We start from the raw sequence: 15120 nt of genomic DNA, 5'->3' as shown, positions 1-15120 counted from the left end.
TCTGTGCAACACTTCTATAGCTAAGAAGGTCAAAAACTGGCATGTCTCTGACGAACTAAGTTTATCAGACCACAGGCATATCGTTTTTGATATTGAGGCAAACTCTCTCAGGAGAGAACAATCCGGAAATCCGAAGAAAACCAACTGGAGTTCATTCAGAGAACATCTGGGAAACTCTCGGAATTCCTGTCATATTAATATACGCACACCAGCTGAGCTGGACGTTGAAGCCAATGACCTACAAAGTAGGATTATTGATGCTTATACTGCAAACTGTCCGTTAATCACGCGGATAGTCTACCGTGACGTATCCTGGTGGAATGAATCGCTCAGCAACCTTATTCGGGAGGCTGGGCGTTTATTCAACAGGACAAAGATCACGTTTAATTGGGAGGCCTACAGGGCATCTCTCACCAAATACAACGCAGAGCTTCGCAAAGCCAAAAGAAAGTCCAGAGTCAAATTTTGCGAAAGCATCCAGACTCTGCCTGTGACGGCGCGACTCTAAAAAGCGTTAGTCAAAGACCATAATAATGGCCTAGGGCAATTGTAAAAAGAAGTTGTCAGTCTCACTGTTACTACTAGGGAAACGTTGGAGATTCTTATGAACACGCATTTCCCTGGTTCGACAGTGCGACAGTTTCCACTGCGGTCAGTTTTACTATCAAAAGTGCACCGGACTTTTCCGGACTTTCAACGGAATTCCTGGTCCGGTCCGGTTCCGGAACGCTTCGTTCCGGTTCCGGTCCGATAAAAAATCGGACTCTAAAATTTCGTTCCGATCGGACTTCGGACCGGACATCGAACCGGACTTTCCGGACTTTACCCGGTCCGATGTCGATCACTACTTATTACGACTGCAGGTGCGAGGTTTTCCCTGCTCTATCGAACTGCTTAACCCCGGCCCGTCACCGCCTCCCCTGGAGCGCGTGTGACCTCAGAAGCGGGGGTTCGAAGGCGGGTACGTTTTTCCGATGGATTTTGCCAATCACTCGTTGATCTACCGTCTAGGGGCTGGTAAACCGGGTCGGCGTATTCAGGCCGAATAATATTAATGGGTTCTGACTATGCTAATCCACTTCATGTGCCACGGATCGTATACACAGATATCGTGCTATATAATAAGCACCACTTACTTTAATAAGTTAAAGATTTTAACTAATTTTTATTGAATAGCCGGACCTAATTAATTTTGTTCTGACTTAGTGAACCATCTAATCGAAAGTGGTGGTAGCTCCACTGTCGCTGGAGGGAGAAACTCCTCTTTCTATTTCCTGCCGTTTTTTAAGCCATTGAACTGATATTTTATTTCGTTTGGTGTTTGTAGAGTTGTGGATTATGTTTTGTATCGTTGCATCGTGAGTGTTTTTTAATTAGTCCCTCGATTTTATTTACTCGTAAATAATTTTACTTTTTACCTATTTTTCCCTAATTTATTTATTTATTTTTAATTTCGATTTTGATTTAATTTTTATATTTATAATAATGTATCATTTGCTTCAAAACGCTCACCCAACCTAAACCTATGAATTATTTATATGCAAAATTCATCACGAACTCTAGTTTGCTTCACGATACATTCAATTTATTTCGATCTACCTGGGTGTTATAGGGTAAAGAGTGCGAAACGGTAACAACTTATGGCAAAATTCTTGCACCTGACCGTTTTGTAACTCCGTTTGTCGTTGCTGGCGAACCTTTCCTCTGGGCTAGCGGGCACATACTCTTCGTACTGGCGTTTTTAGACGGTGAGTTCTTTTTTCCGCAGCTCTACCAGGACGAATCAAAAAGATTCACGCGGAGTCTCTGGGATTCCTCCACATTGGAATCGAAAAAAGTCGAAATTGGACCGAAACTGATAAAAAACAAGAAGAGAGAAGAGGAAAAACAGTAGAATCGTCCGGATGAATAGAATCCCACAACTGCGCCCTTCTGCACCGATTTTTTCAGAAATTTGAAGCAAGTGAAGTTTACAATCAGATCACATTACTTGGCAGCCATATTCAAAATTTCAAACTGGTTGTCAAAGTTTGACAGTGAGATTCCCCTTTTGATGAATCTCAGGCACACACACATATGCATATATAATGTAAATACATTATCTGAATATGTATGATGTTCACCACGCGCACTGCAGCGACACTGGCATTCTATATATATTGATTATACTGGAAAAACGGACCTGAAAATAAAGAAAAACGAAAGAAAAAAGACGAATAACAAAATAGAGGAAAATCAGGGAATTGGAAAAGGGCGAAAAAACGGAAATAGTGAAAGAGAAAACATCGGGAAAAAGTAAAAGTGAAAGAAAAAAAAAAGGAAACGAAACAAGAAATGTAATACTGAACAGAAAATAAGAGAAACCGAAAGGAAAATGACAGAGGAAACTAAGAAAATGAGGTCAAAAAGACAAAAAGTTAGACAGAGAAAGAAGAAAGAAAAAACAAGAAAAACGGATTAAAGAAAAAGGCAAAACGGAAGATAGAAAGCCGAAAAGCGGTAGATGAAATAGGAAAAACCGAAGAGGAAACGGAAAAAGGGAGCCTAAATCAGAATCAGCGAGGAAAAACGGGACAGACGAAGATGAAAAACGAGAATGTAGGTAGATAAAAGGGGTTTAGGAGAGGATGAAAACTGGAAACGAAAAAAAGGGAAAGATACTAAAAATGTAGGAATAAGAGAATAACAAAACATGAGTGAATAACATGAGAACTGAAAATAAGAAAAAATGGGACAGGAAGCTAAGAAACACGGGACAGAAAAAAAGAAGACGAAAGGAAAAGGGGAAAAACGGAAGGAAAGTGAGCAAAAACCAAGAAAACGATATAGAAAAAGAGAAAAAAGGAACAAACAGTAAAAAAGGAAAAGGTAATTTCAAGTAAAACTTTATATCAATGTGCAGTTTGAAGTGAAACTTCCAATTTAAATGAGTCCAAATTCAAGTCTAATTTGAGGGTGTATTTCAAGTCAAATTTAACGTCTCAAACCAAGTCCAATTTGAAGTAGAATTCGAATTCTAATTCAAATCCAATTTATGTTCAATTTGAACTCAAATTTTAAGTTCCATTTCGAGCTTAAATTCAAATGAAATTTCCAGTTAAATATTAGGTAAATAAAACCTTCTAATTCTGCTTCAAGTACGATTTCATATCTAATTCCAAGTAAAACTTCCAGTCCAAGTTACTCTCAATGTGAGTCCCAAATTTCAGTTCCATATGAAGTAAAGCTTCAAGCCTAAATTAGTACAAATTCATGTCTAATTTAATATCCTATGTCAAGTCAAATTTAAACTCTGATTTCCAATTCCAGTTCGAAGTCTAATTGCTAGTCCAATTTGCCTTTTGATTTTAAATCCAATTGCACCGGACAGTCCGGCAGTTTTCAACCGAATCGGGTGATGTTTTCGCGATAAGTAATAATAGATTTGCCGTCATACGATTACTCCGTTTTGCAGACCAAAACATTCTTCTAGAAGGTCGGGTCTGGACACGCTTATTGATGTTGTGGACTATTTTTGGGGAAGCACAACTGACTTTTTAGATCAACGCCACACATATTGGCACTCCCGGTGTCGTTGAGACAGTAAAAGCCGAAAGATATTTGAAAATATATACCTAAAAAGTATGAAGGTCTGTGCCTAAGGGCACGTACGCTGCGCTAACGTAGAACTACGAATGCAGATGCAATTCGATAACACTGGACATTCTTCAAAGCTTCCACAGTTTGTTACGCAAGTTTATAACTTTGTTAGATGATTGACCATATTTTGCAATCGATATACGTGTATTGGATTAAAAACAACTTATTCAAAGCATAAAATATTTGTCATTAAACGCAAAACTTTTGGCTAAACAGTAAATAATAATCAATTGATCTGGGTTATTCAAAATTCACTCTTTCACTCTTATCACTACTCTCACTAATTCACTCTTATCAATTTATTCGAAAATAGTTGACAACACCATTTTATTATGGCATATCCTTTGATGTATGCTTGTCTTTCAACTATCATGTAAATGCTAGTTAAAATCACGCAGGCTGGAAGATTTTCAATTATTACTACCGTTCTAAGGGCATTGGAGGTTTTTCGTGGCTTTTGAAGTAGGACTACTTCTTTGATTTCTATATTGGGGTGCACTTTAGAAAAACGAAAAGGGAACATGTAACGAAAAGTGGTTATGGTTTGCACGCTTATAACTCAGTCATCCGTCAACAGATTCTAAAGATATTGGTATCAATCGATTGGAAATTTTCCAAAAAATCCATTACAACACAGTAGATTACATGTTTCCCTAACAGACGTTTAATAATTGAGAAAATATGAGTCGAATATTTAATATTTCATTAGTTGCATTTTTTGCCTTCCCACGTCAGTGCTTCCCTAGCACGGATGACAGAAATATATACGAGATGAGCTATGGGTTAAACTTCCTTTCCTTACCTTCTTCGGTCACCGGCTTTCGTTGGAGAAACATCAGCCAGCAGCAACTAGCTTGCGACGCATCGAACAGCTAGTTTTCGAGACACATCGGTGGCAAATTGGCAATTTTAAAGGTTGTATTTCCACCATTTGTCTGCGGATCAACCTTACTGAAAACAGTAATTTTATTTATTGCTAGATTCGCAAGATAAAGTCAACGGTTCACAGGTGTTGTACAAAATACAACAGCGCAAGTAAACCTTCCGTTCCGGGGAATCTATTAGGGTAAATGATTTTGAAATGGACCTAGTCGAATTCTGATCTTGAATGGACCTATTTTTAAATAAGAATTTATAAGAATTTTAGGATATAATTATCAAGTCTTTGTACTGTATTTAGCTTTTATGTTTATCTTTAATCATTTCTGAACGTAAATATACTAAAATTAAATTAAAATTATAGCCAAAACTACTTTATTGCCGCGTATTTAAAAGTAGCTGTTTTTCAGCGTTTTGGCAGTCACCATAGAGTATTTTCAAACTGTTACTACCCGGAACCCTTCTGGTTTGAAATAAAACAATACTCTTAAAATGATGCTAAAATATGTGTAATTTCAATTTAGGTGTTTAAAAGTTCAGTAAAACCAGTAAAATCTTCAAATTCCTTAAAAATGTTAACCCCCTTTTTTGATCTTGAATGGACCTAGTATTCATTTTAGAATGGACCTAGTTTTGCGCTCCGAGACATCACTGCCGGTAGCTATCATTGCCTACCACCAACGAACACGTCGTTGTATCTATACCTATAAAGAAGGATTTCTGTCTGTCTGTCTGTCCTGTGTTCCTTATAGAATCAAAAACTACTGAACCAATCGGCGTGAAAATTTGCATGTAGAGGTTTTAAGGGCCAGGAAAGGTTTTAGTGATGGTTAGAGACCCCTCCCCCCACTAAGAGGGGGGGCTCCCATACAAATGAAACACAAATTTCTGCATAATTCGAGAACTAATTAAGCAAATAGAACCAAATTTGGCATGTGGGTGTTTTCGGTGACAAGAATTTATTCTAGGGTAATTTGAGACCCCTCCCCTCTTTATAAGGGGAATTATAACTCCTCTCCCCTTTAAGAGGGGGGGTTTCCATACCAATTTCCTCATAACTCGAGAACTAATCAAGCAAATGGAACCAAATTTGGCATGTGAAGGTTTTCGAGGGCAAGAAAATTTTCTATGTTGAATTAGGACCCCTTCTCACTTTAAGAGGGGGGGCTCCTGTACAAATGAAATACCAATTTCCTCATAACTCGAGAACTAATCAAGCAAATGGAACCAAATTTGGCATGTGTGTGTTTTTGAAGACAAAATTTTTCCACTAGTATTTTTCGACTGAGATGTAATTATCGAATGATTGGGATTTTGGCCGTTCAGTCATTAAATTTTAGTAGACGTTATATTTGCCTTTTTACGCCAACGTTTCGACCCGGATTTGGATCTTCATCAGGGCTTCTACGAATGGGTACTTTTATTAACTGTTGTTATCTGGGTTATAATTTGTTTGTTACTTACAAAGTGTTAATCGTCTTTGTCTAAATTCTTTTAGCCTACAGTGTTGTCTAGTTTTGGATTTTGGTACGATTTGGTTTACTACATAATGTTTAAGTTAATCAGAATTTAGTCAAGATTTCTAATAGTGTATACAATGCTGTTTAAACTTACTGGTAACTGTCATTTGTTTGTGTTATATTTATTACTATTTTAACCTGTCGTGAATTGTTCTTCCTATGTTGGGCACGATACTTTTACTATTGGCTTGATTTTAATTGTGCTATTTTTTAATGGTTTGTATTCGTGATGTTTATTTGTGTTTGTGTCTGGTCCTGTGTTTCTGTGTTAGTGTTTGCCTGTGTGGTTGTTTTTCTACTATTTTGTTTTAGTGTGTTTAGTATTCCCGTATAACATATGTTGATTCCATCTGTGTCGGAGCGTTTGTTGATGTTGTTCGTAGTCATTATATGACATACTTCCAGTATCGGTAGTCGTGTTGGTTTGTTGCTGTGATCCAGAATTGATGCTTGTTCTAAGTCGAATCGGTGGTTTGTGTTGATGCAGTGGGTGATCATAGCTGTTTTTTCCTTCAGTTGTTCAAGTTGTATTTGTCTTGTAGTTTGATCCTGTATTTGTACGATTTTTTCCAGTTTGTTTGTATCCGATTTGTGCCCAGATAATCTTGTTTTTAGTTTGTTGGTTGTTAGTCCAACGTACATAGCTTTACATTCCTTGCATTTTATTCCATATATTACATTGTGTGCCTGTAGGGTGTCTTGTTTTCCTTTTATTGTACGGTATAGCCAGTCGACGTTATAGTTATTGTAGTGCGCTATTTTAATATTGTTGTAATTTTTTGATTTCTCAATTAGCTTTGTTATTTTTGGTGTTAATTTGTCTATATATGGAATGGATTTGTATACTTCATTGTTGTTTTGGTTTTTGTCTTCGCTTCTATCTTCTTGTTTTCTATTGATTAATCTATTTATGAGTCGTTTTGGGTAGTCGTTTTTGCTTAGCTCCTCGGTTATTATCTTGTTTTTGTCTATTTGAGTCATTGTTGTTGTTCGCCTCTGAACGATCTTCTGGCAGTGGACTGTATGGTAGCGGCAGCGAAAGCAAAAGCAAAAGTCTCGGTGAGAAAATTAACTCTTCATATAGCGCTTATAAGGGCTGGGGGTTGACTTTGCTCGCTCTCCTTTCAGTGGGAAAATCCAGTGGGGAAGTGGACGGTGAACCAAACAAACACCGGCTGCTATGCTAACAAAAGTTTATTCTACTTCTTCGGCTTATTGCTACTGCTGCGAAGTGAACGGCTGGATGATTGAAAACGGAATGAAATGATTTTCTCTGGGTGGGCTGCTTTTATAGCTGCGGGATGATGACAGTGTGTATTGTGCGATGCTAACAGTGTATGCTGCTGGGTGCGGGTTATTTTCGGCTGGAGACGGAACATCCTCCCCCGGTTGAAGGATCCGCGGTTCTCTGGACATCGGCGGGGTTTTCAACTAACTCGTTGTCTTCGATAGGCAGGATGGATACCTTGTTGATTGGACGACGATACTTGCAGCCTTTGGAGAATACATCGACTGCACGAACAAGTCCATCGTCACCAGGGTAGACTGCTACGATACGTCCTAATTTCCAGTTGAGAGGTGGTTGGTTCCGATCATGAAGCAGGACGATCAGGCCCTCGCGAACATTGGCATCTCTCGTTGGTTCTTCTTTCGGGGCTGCAGGGTGATCAGATAATCTCTGCTCCAAGCACTCCAAAAATGTTCACGAAGGAGTTGAAGATGTTGCCAGCGCGCCAAACGGGAAACCTTGACGTCTTCTAAGGAGGGCTCAGCTGGAGCGGTGAGTGGTCGTCCGATGAGGTAGTCAGCCGGGGTGATAACTCGTGGATCCGCCGGGTCATTCGAGATGGCGAATAAAGGGCGGGAATTCAAGACGGCCTCGATTTGAGCCATGACAGTTGAAAGCTCCTCAAATGTTAGCTTCACGTTGCCGACGACACGCTTCAGATGTGTTTTACAGGATTTCACGGCTGCCTCCCAGAGGCCGCCGAACTCCGGTGCGTCTGGCGGGATGAAATGCCACTCGATTTCACGGCTGCGACAAAAGGATTCGATGGCGTTCACAGTCTGCTGATTCTGGAACTGTTGATATAGGCTGTTCAATTCATGATTCGCACCTCGGAAGTTGGTGGCGTTGTCCGAGTGCAATTCATGAATCATTCCTCGGCGAGCAATTAATCTTCTTAGAGATGCCAGGAAAGCATCGGTGCTCAAATCGGAGACGACTTCCAAATGCACAGCCTTAGTTGCCATGCAGACGAAGACTGCTACGTACGCCTTGGTCAGCGTTGGACGACGTGACCCTTGTTTAATCCAGAAGGGGCCAGCGTAATCCACACCAGTTATGGCGAACGGGGGCGATGGCACCACTCTCGACGCTGGCAGGTTTCCCATTAGTTGATTGGGTGTCGTAGGATTGGTTCGGAAGCATTTAACGCATCGACGGGTGATGAAACGGATGATGGATCGACCTTTCAGGAGCCAGTACCTGTTGCAAAATTTAATGTATTGATGGAATAGCGCACTGACAGTCGTCGACTGATGCACCGCTTCGCTCAGTCGGTAGAAGAGACAAGAGACTCGCAATCCGTTCCGACCCACGAATCATCAATCACAAAACGCATACACCGATACCCGAAGAGCCAACGAACTAGTCTAAAGCTTTGATAAGCCGTATCGAAATGTCACAAGAAACACACAAGGTGTACATTATACCAATATCTATTTAACAAAAGATCCGCTTCAGCCGTTGCTTCTGCTCTTACTTGCTAACACATCGCTTGCTTAATGTTGGGGCCCCATTTCTACTACCTACGGTTTCTCGGTGAACGAAGTGTGTTTTGTCGTTATTCTAATCCGATCGCATCATTGTTGGTTACAAACACGCACAAATCGAAGGCCGTAGCCTATCGCGAATTGGATGTTACACTCGCACTATCTGGATGTCTTGCCGATGCTGCTTGTCTTTGAGCAAGTGCTCGTACGTCTCGGGATCAGCAATCAAGTCCGGGTCGGCCTACGTGACCAGGCCTGTCGATCTGGTAATTCTGCGCGCGACGCAGGTCTCAATGAATACGGTTCAAACAATACGGTCCTCGTCCGGCCGATAGTAGCTACCCACTGTAGAAGTGTCGTCGAAGCACGAAAATCAGATTGGGTAAAGAAAAAAGCCCTGTAATGAATACATCGATATTGTCTGCGTCACATCACATGTCAAATTGCGTTGCCGTTTACCTCTTTTGAGGGCTTGTCGTTGTTATTGATAACGGTACTGCTTCGATCGGGCGCACCATATATCTACGAGTGGATCCTGGATCGATGTTTGTCACCTATGCTTTGCCTTACTGTTTGGATGGTTCAAGTCGTGTACTTCACACTTCAGGCTGCCAATTAGATTTAGGTTAGGGCTGTGTTACCGCGTGTTTGTCATTGGTTTACCTTTGATCGCATGAATTTTCCCGTCGATGACTCCGTGTGATAATTGAGATTGATCGTGAGTGTCTTCTCCTCACTCAGCAGGCTGGTCATTCTAAATAGTAATATAGTTACCATTACTATTTCGGCGATAATTAATCAGGGTAGCTACCTGTTATGCTTACACCGGTGCGTATCCTAATGCGTCCGTTAGGAAGATGTGGTTTTCCGCACTCAATATCACAGGTTTAATCAAGCAGAATAATATTCGCGCGAGAAGCGGTTACGCGGAAGCGGAATAAATCCAAAATTAAAACACGTCACCGGAGTGGTGACTATTCCACTTCGTGCTTCGCCGGAAACTGATCTGCTCTTGCGAATGTGTTAGGTAGCTTAGCATTGAGAGCGCTTTCTAAGTGATCTCTTTTCGAGAGCTGGTATAATTTTTCCGTAGTTCTTTTACTACAGACGTGCGGGCTGCGTACTTACAGCGACTGCACTGTGGGAAAATTGAGCGCATTTTGTCGGCATAATTTCGAAGTGTAACATACCTTTGGCGAAGAGCATTCAGCAAACCTGTTTGCCCTACGTGAAGAAGTTCGACGTGCATCTGCTGGATGAAACGATGAATCACCGGATCCTTATCCGGTAAGATAATTTGATGGCGACTTTCAAATGGTAGTTGCGATCGGTCAAGTCGGCCACCAACACGGAGCAAACCATTGGTGTAAATAGGACGAAGATTTCCTAACCTCTTACAGGGTTCGTTGTCGAGGACTCGTTTGATTTCGTCAGCAAAGTGTGCATGTTGTATGACGTGGATGATGGATTCTGTTGCACGGCGAAGTTCATGGACGGTCAGATGGGGTCTCAGTTCTCGGTCGGTTGGATTCTGCTTACGGCAATTATTAGCAAACCGACGAATGTACCCAACAATTCGTTGTAGCTTGCGGAAATTGCTGTAATTGGAGAAGAACAAAGGCATATCCATTCTTACATCGGAGATGGCGACGGCAGCTTTCAGTTCCGGTAGCGCTTCCTCAGGTATCTCGTCCGGAATAACCACTTCGTAGCACACCACTTCAAGGTAACTCGGACCATGCCACCGGAGAGTGTTGGTAGCTAAATCTTCTGGAAGCTGTCCGCGGGAGATGACATCGGCTGGATTCTGATGGGATCGTACATGTTCCCACCGGAAATTGTCTGTGTGCTGCTGGATCACAGCGACTCGATTTCGGACGAATAGCTGCAACTGGTTGAGGGGTTTCTTTAGCCAGGCTAAGACAATCGTACTGTCGCTCCACAGCACTACTTCCTGAACCGGCATATTCAGGGCTGGCAGTACCTTCGCCAGTAAACGGGTCAACAGGAGGGCGGCACACAATTCTTTCCGTGGAATGGTGAGCTCACTCAAAGGCGCCAGTTTGGATTTACTGGTGAGAAGACGAAGCTTTGCCGAACCATCAGCAAAAAGGGACCGTAGGTAGATGCATGCTCCGTATGCCGCTGTGGAGGCATCCGAAAAACCATGCAACTCGTAGGCGACTGCATTGTCCAAAACAACACACCGAGGGATCTCGATGTCGTGGAGATACATTAGGGAAAGTTGAAGATTTTGCCACTGCTTGGCAATATTTTCATCCACCGGATCGTCCCAGTTGATTTTAAGCTGCCACAGCTTCTGCGCGAGGAGTTTCGCCAAGACGATCACCGGCGAAACCAGTCCAAGGGGGTCGAAGAATTTGGCGATCTCGGAGTACACCGTACGTTTCGTTGGTGGTTGTTTCACAGGTGGATTCGGATGATAGGCGATCTTCAGCGTATCGGCGGTTGGGTCCCAACGCAAGCCTAACACTTTTATGGTTTCGTTCACTCCTTGCTCCCCCGGAGTCATCGTCTCACGTTCATCGATAGGAATGTTCTCCATCAGCTGTTGGGAGTTAGAGCACCATTTTCGTATAGGAAAACCTCCTCGACTTAGGAGTTCCTTTAACTGCTGTTTAGCCACGATAGCATCTTCCACCGAGTCAGCTCCTGACAGTACGTCGTCCATGTAGGTCTCCTCCTTCACTATACGAGCGGCGATGGGAAAGTTCTCGCCATCTTCCTTGACGAGCTGTACCAAGCACCTGGTTGCTTGATAGGGGGCCGATGCGGTACCGTAGGTGACAGTGCACAACTCCAAAACACGCAAAGGCAACGACGGCTGCTCTCGCCAGAAAATGCGCAAGAATCGACGATCCGATGGGGCTTCGACTACTTGACGGTACATTTTACAGATGTCTCCGGTAAATGCTACCTTGAATTTACGGAATCGTAGCATGATGTGATGTAGATCGTTTTGCACTACTGGACCGACGTGGAGTACCTCGTTCAGCGAAAGATGCGACGGCGAAGATTTGGCACTTGCGTCGAACACGACACGGCATTTCGTGCTCGAGCTGGAAGGTCGAAGTACGGCATGGTGAGGAAGGTAGTAGCTCTGCTGGTTGGGCGGGTCTTCAGATTCCATGATTGCCCGGCAGTGACCGAGAGCCTCGTACTCCTGGATAAAATCCACATACTGAATTCGAAGTTCTGGATTGCGGACGAGTCGTTTCTCCAACATCAGAAAACGCTTTAGGGCCAGAGCACGACAGTCGTCCAGGAGGGGAAGATCACTATTGAACGGGAGCTGGACCATGAATCTTCCAGATTCATCACGCTGGTAGGTAGATAGGAAGTGGGCTTCGCATACTATCTCTTCGGTCGACAGGTTGGGGACGTCTGGTACTTCCTCGATTTGCCAGAACTGTTGCATGTTCCGCTCGATGTCTGCAACCGATGCGTGGACGTACATGGGAGAAACGTTGGATGCATGTGGTGGTCCGATGATGACGCCAGCTATTATCCACCCAAGCTGTGTGTCACGTAGCTGTGGTAATCCATCTGCTAGGCTGAGGTGACCTGGCTTCAGCAAGTCGAAGAATAATTCCCCACCAATCAGCAAGTCCACTTTGTCGGGAATGTGGAACTTGGGATCGGCAAGGACCAGTTCTTCTGGGATCATCCAATGGGCGATGTCGATCTTGGAAGTTGGAATTGTCCCAGTTACTCTCGGAGTTACCAGACACTCCAGGCTGGCGTGGAACGTTGATACACGGGATCGAAACTTGATGGTCACCTTATCATGAGCGTGGGTTCGTAGGGCGTTAATGCCAACAATTGGGATGTTGGCTGGCTTCTTTGGAATGCCAAGACGGTTGGCCATCTCTTCCGTGATAAAGTTGACCTGGGAACCGCTATCCAACAGCACTCGGCATGGATGTGGTTGATTTCTCCTGCCGTAGACCTGAACCACCGCAGTCAACAGCAGTACAGTCTTGGTGGATTGGGCGAAATTTGCGGAACACGTTGTTGAAACCGGTTGGTTCACTGGTGCTGGCATCTGCGATGTTGTTGCAGCTGGTATCGGTGGCGGGGTCGCCATCGTCTCGGTGGGAAGTGATACGTTGGGCTTCGTACCTCGGCTGGGTTCTTCATTCTCATGGAGCAACGTGTGATGTCGGCGTTGACACTTGTGGCATGTTTTATCGGAAGGGCAATCTTTGGAGCGATGGCCTTTGCGCAGGCAGTTGAAACAGACTCCAGCTGCTCGGATCTTCTCGTTCTTCTGGGCTGGGGTTAGGCTGGATAGGGCCGAACACTGGACGTTTCGATGGGGACCGCCACAAATTTCACAGGAGACTGGTGGTTGGGATGGGCCGGTCGATGCAGCATGGCTTCTTTGTGGTACACTTCTGTGTGGTGGATGGGGCTTTGGATTCGACGGGGCTGGCTGGCCTGCTGCTTCACAATTCTCCAGAACTTGGCATCTGGATTTCAGGAAGTCGATGGTCTGCTGGTAATTCGGTAACTCACCCTTCTTCTGTGTTGCTTCCCAAGCCTGGCGCGCACTCTTGTCGAGAGCTGACACGATCAAGAAAACGAAGAAATGCTCGGCCGTTCCATTGATCTCCTGCTGGAGGTAGCGCAGGCTTTCGATGTGGTTGACTGCTTCATCAACAAGGGCACGAAGTTCTTTATTGGCGGTGGAAGACATCTTTTTTAATGTCAGCAGTCCTCGGAAATGGCTCTCCACTATGGCTCGTTTGTTGTCGTAGCGGTCCATCAAGACGTTCCAGGCCTGTTGGTAGTTCCCTTCACTCAGGATTTTGGCATCTAGTACACCGGCGGCATTTCCGATAAGCGCTTTGTCTAGATGATACAGTTTTATGGCATCTGTATCACCCGAATTGGCCATCAGATCGGTAAAAATGGCCTTAAACTTCGGCCATTCGGCATAGCTTCCACTGAACGTTGGAATTGGCATCTTGAGGGCCTGTTGCTGGAAAATCACTTGTTGAGATGACGGGTTAGGTGCAGATGTTGGTACTGCACGGTTCTTTGCTTCCAGCAGTAGCTCTTCCACGGCGTTGCTCACATTGTTGTAGATATCTTCGAAGGCATCATATTCATTTTCCTCCTGGAACAGGTCTTCATCCGATACTAACGATAGCACCTTGCTATGGAATCCACTGTACTCCGTGTATACAGCAGAAAGCGTTTTGGATAGCACATTTAATTGTGCTAAACCAATTGCTGCACTGGTGATGAGCGTTCGTTGAATACGCACTAATTTCTGCTTTACTTGAGAGCGCTGACGGCACACCACACGATATTCCTTTTCAGTGACAGGATCCATAGCAACAGCAACAGCACCAGCTTCTTCAAATCCGTGAAATGATGCTGAGTCCTCTTTTTCACCGTTTTCCGAACGCGACGGCGAATGCATTACGGGCATCGCTTAATCAAAAATATTTTTGACGAATTAATCGCAACGCGACGAGCGAAAATCGTGACACGCCACACGTTTAAACACGTTCACTTTTTTCAAAAAGTTCACTTTTCAATAATGTTTCGGACGCGGGCGCAAACGAACACAATTCGGTATGAACGAACACGTTCAAACAAGTTCATTTCAATAACGGTAGCGGTGTGGCACGTTTCGACCGCGAACACGATCGAACACGTTCAAACAAACTCTTGCGTGCACGCCGCAGCGGTAGCAATTCGGTTCGGTAACAAGTTGTTAGCACAGAGCCGAATGCTGCTTTTTCCACCAGGTTCAATCCTTTCCGGCACGCCTAGGTGCGGCGTCGGGATGGCTTCTAATCCGGTTCGGGTTGGACCAAAAAGATGTTCGCCTCTGAACGATCTTCTGGCAGTGGACTGTATGGTAGCGGCAGCGAAAGCAAAAGCAAAAGTCTCGGTGAGAAAATTAACTCTTCATATAGCGCTTATAAGGGCTGGGGGTTGACTTTGCTCGCTCTCCTTTCAGTGGGAAAATCCAGTGGGGAAGTGGACGGTGAACCAAACAAACACCGGCTGCTATGCTAACAAAAGTTTATTCTACTTCTTCGGCTTATTGCTACTGCTGCGAAGTGAACGGCTGGATGATTGAAAACGGAATGAAATGATTTTCTCTGGGTGGGCTGCTTTTATAGCTGCGGGATGATGACAGTGTGTATTGTGCGATGCTAACAGTGTATGCTGCTGGGTGCGGGTTATTTTCGGCTGGAGACGGAACAGTTGTTGTTAGTCTATTTACTCTGGATACTAAATTGCATGCTGTGTTTATTTTTTGGTA

General features: G+C 43.7%; 2 protein-coding genes across 2 annotated transcripts; both read right to left on the bottom strand.

Annotated features, from left to right (window-relative positions):
- Positions 1-7646: 7646 nt before the first annotated feature.
- Positions 7647-8432, bottom strand: LOC128744234 (uncharacterized). Its single transcript, XM_053841077.1, has one exon. It carries the CDS (start codon positions 8430-8432, stop codon positions 7647-7649), a length of 786 nt encoding a protein of 261 aa, XP_053697052.1.
- Positions 8433-9914: 1482 nt separating this feature from the next.
- LOC128744228 (uncharacterized) lies at positions 9915-14265 on the bottom strand. Its single transcript, XM_053841073.1, has 2 exons — positions 10004-14265; positions 9915-9951 (listed from the first exon to the last, which is right to left on the bottom strand). The coding sequence occupies exons 1-2, from the start codon at positions 14263-14265 to the stop codon at positions 9915-9917; spliced, it is 4299 nt and encodes a 1432-aa protein (XP_053697048.1).
- Positions 14266-15120: the final 855 nt, after the last annotated feature.

This window comes from Sabethes cyaneus, chromosome 3 (genome assembly GCF_943734655.1).
Source record: "Sabethes cyaneus chromosome 3, idSabCyanKW18_F2, whole genome shotgun sequence".
In the NCBI taxonomy this organism is placed as follows: domain Eukaryota; kingdom Metazoa; phylum Arthropoda; class Insecta; order Diptera; family Culicidae; genus Sabethes; species Sabethes cyaneus.
The sequence above is the reverse complement of the archived record's forward strand: the minus strand, read 5'-3'. Positions and strand labels throughout refer to the sequence as shown.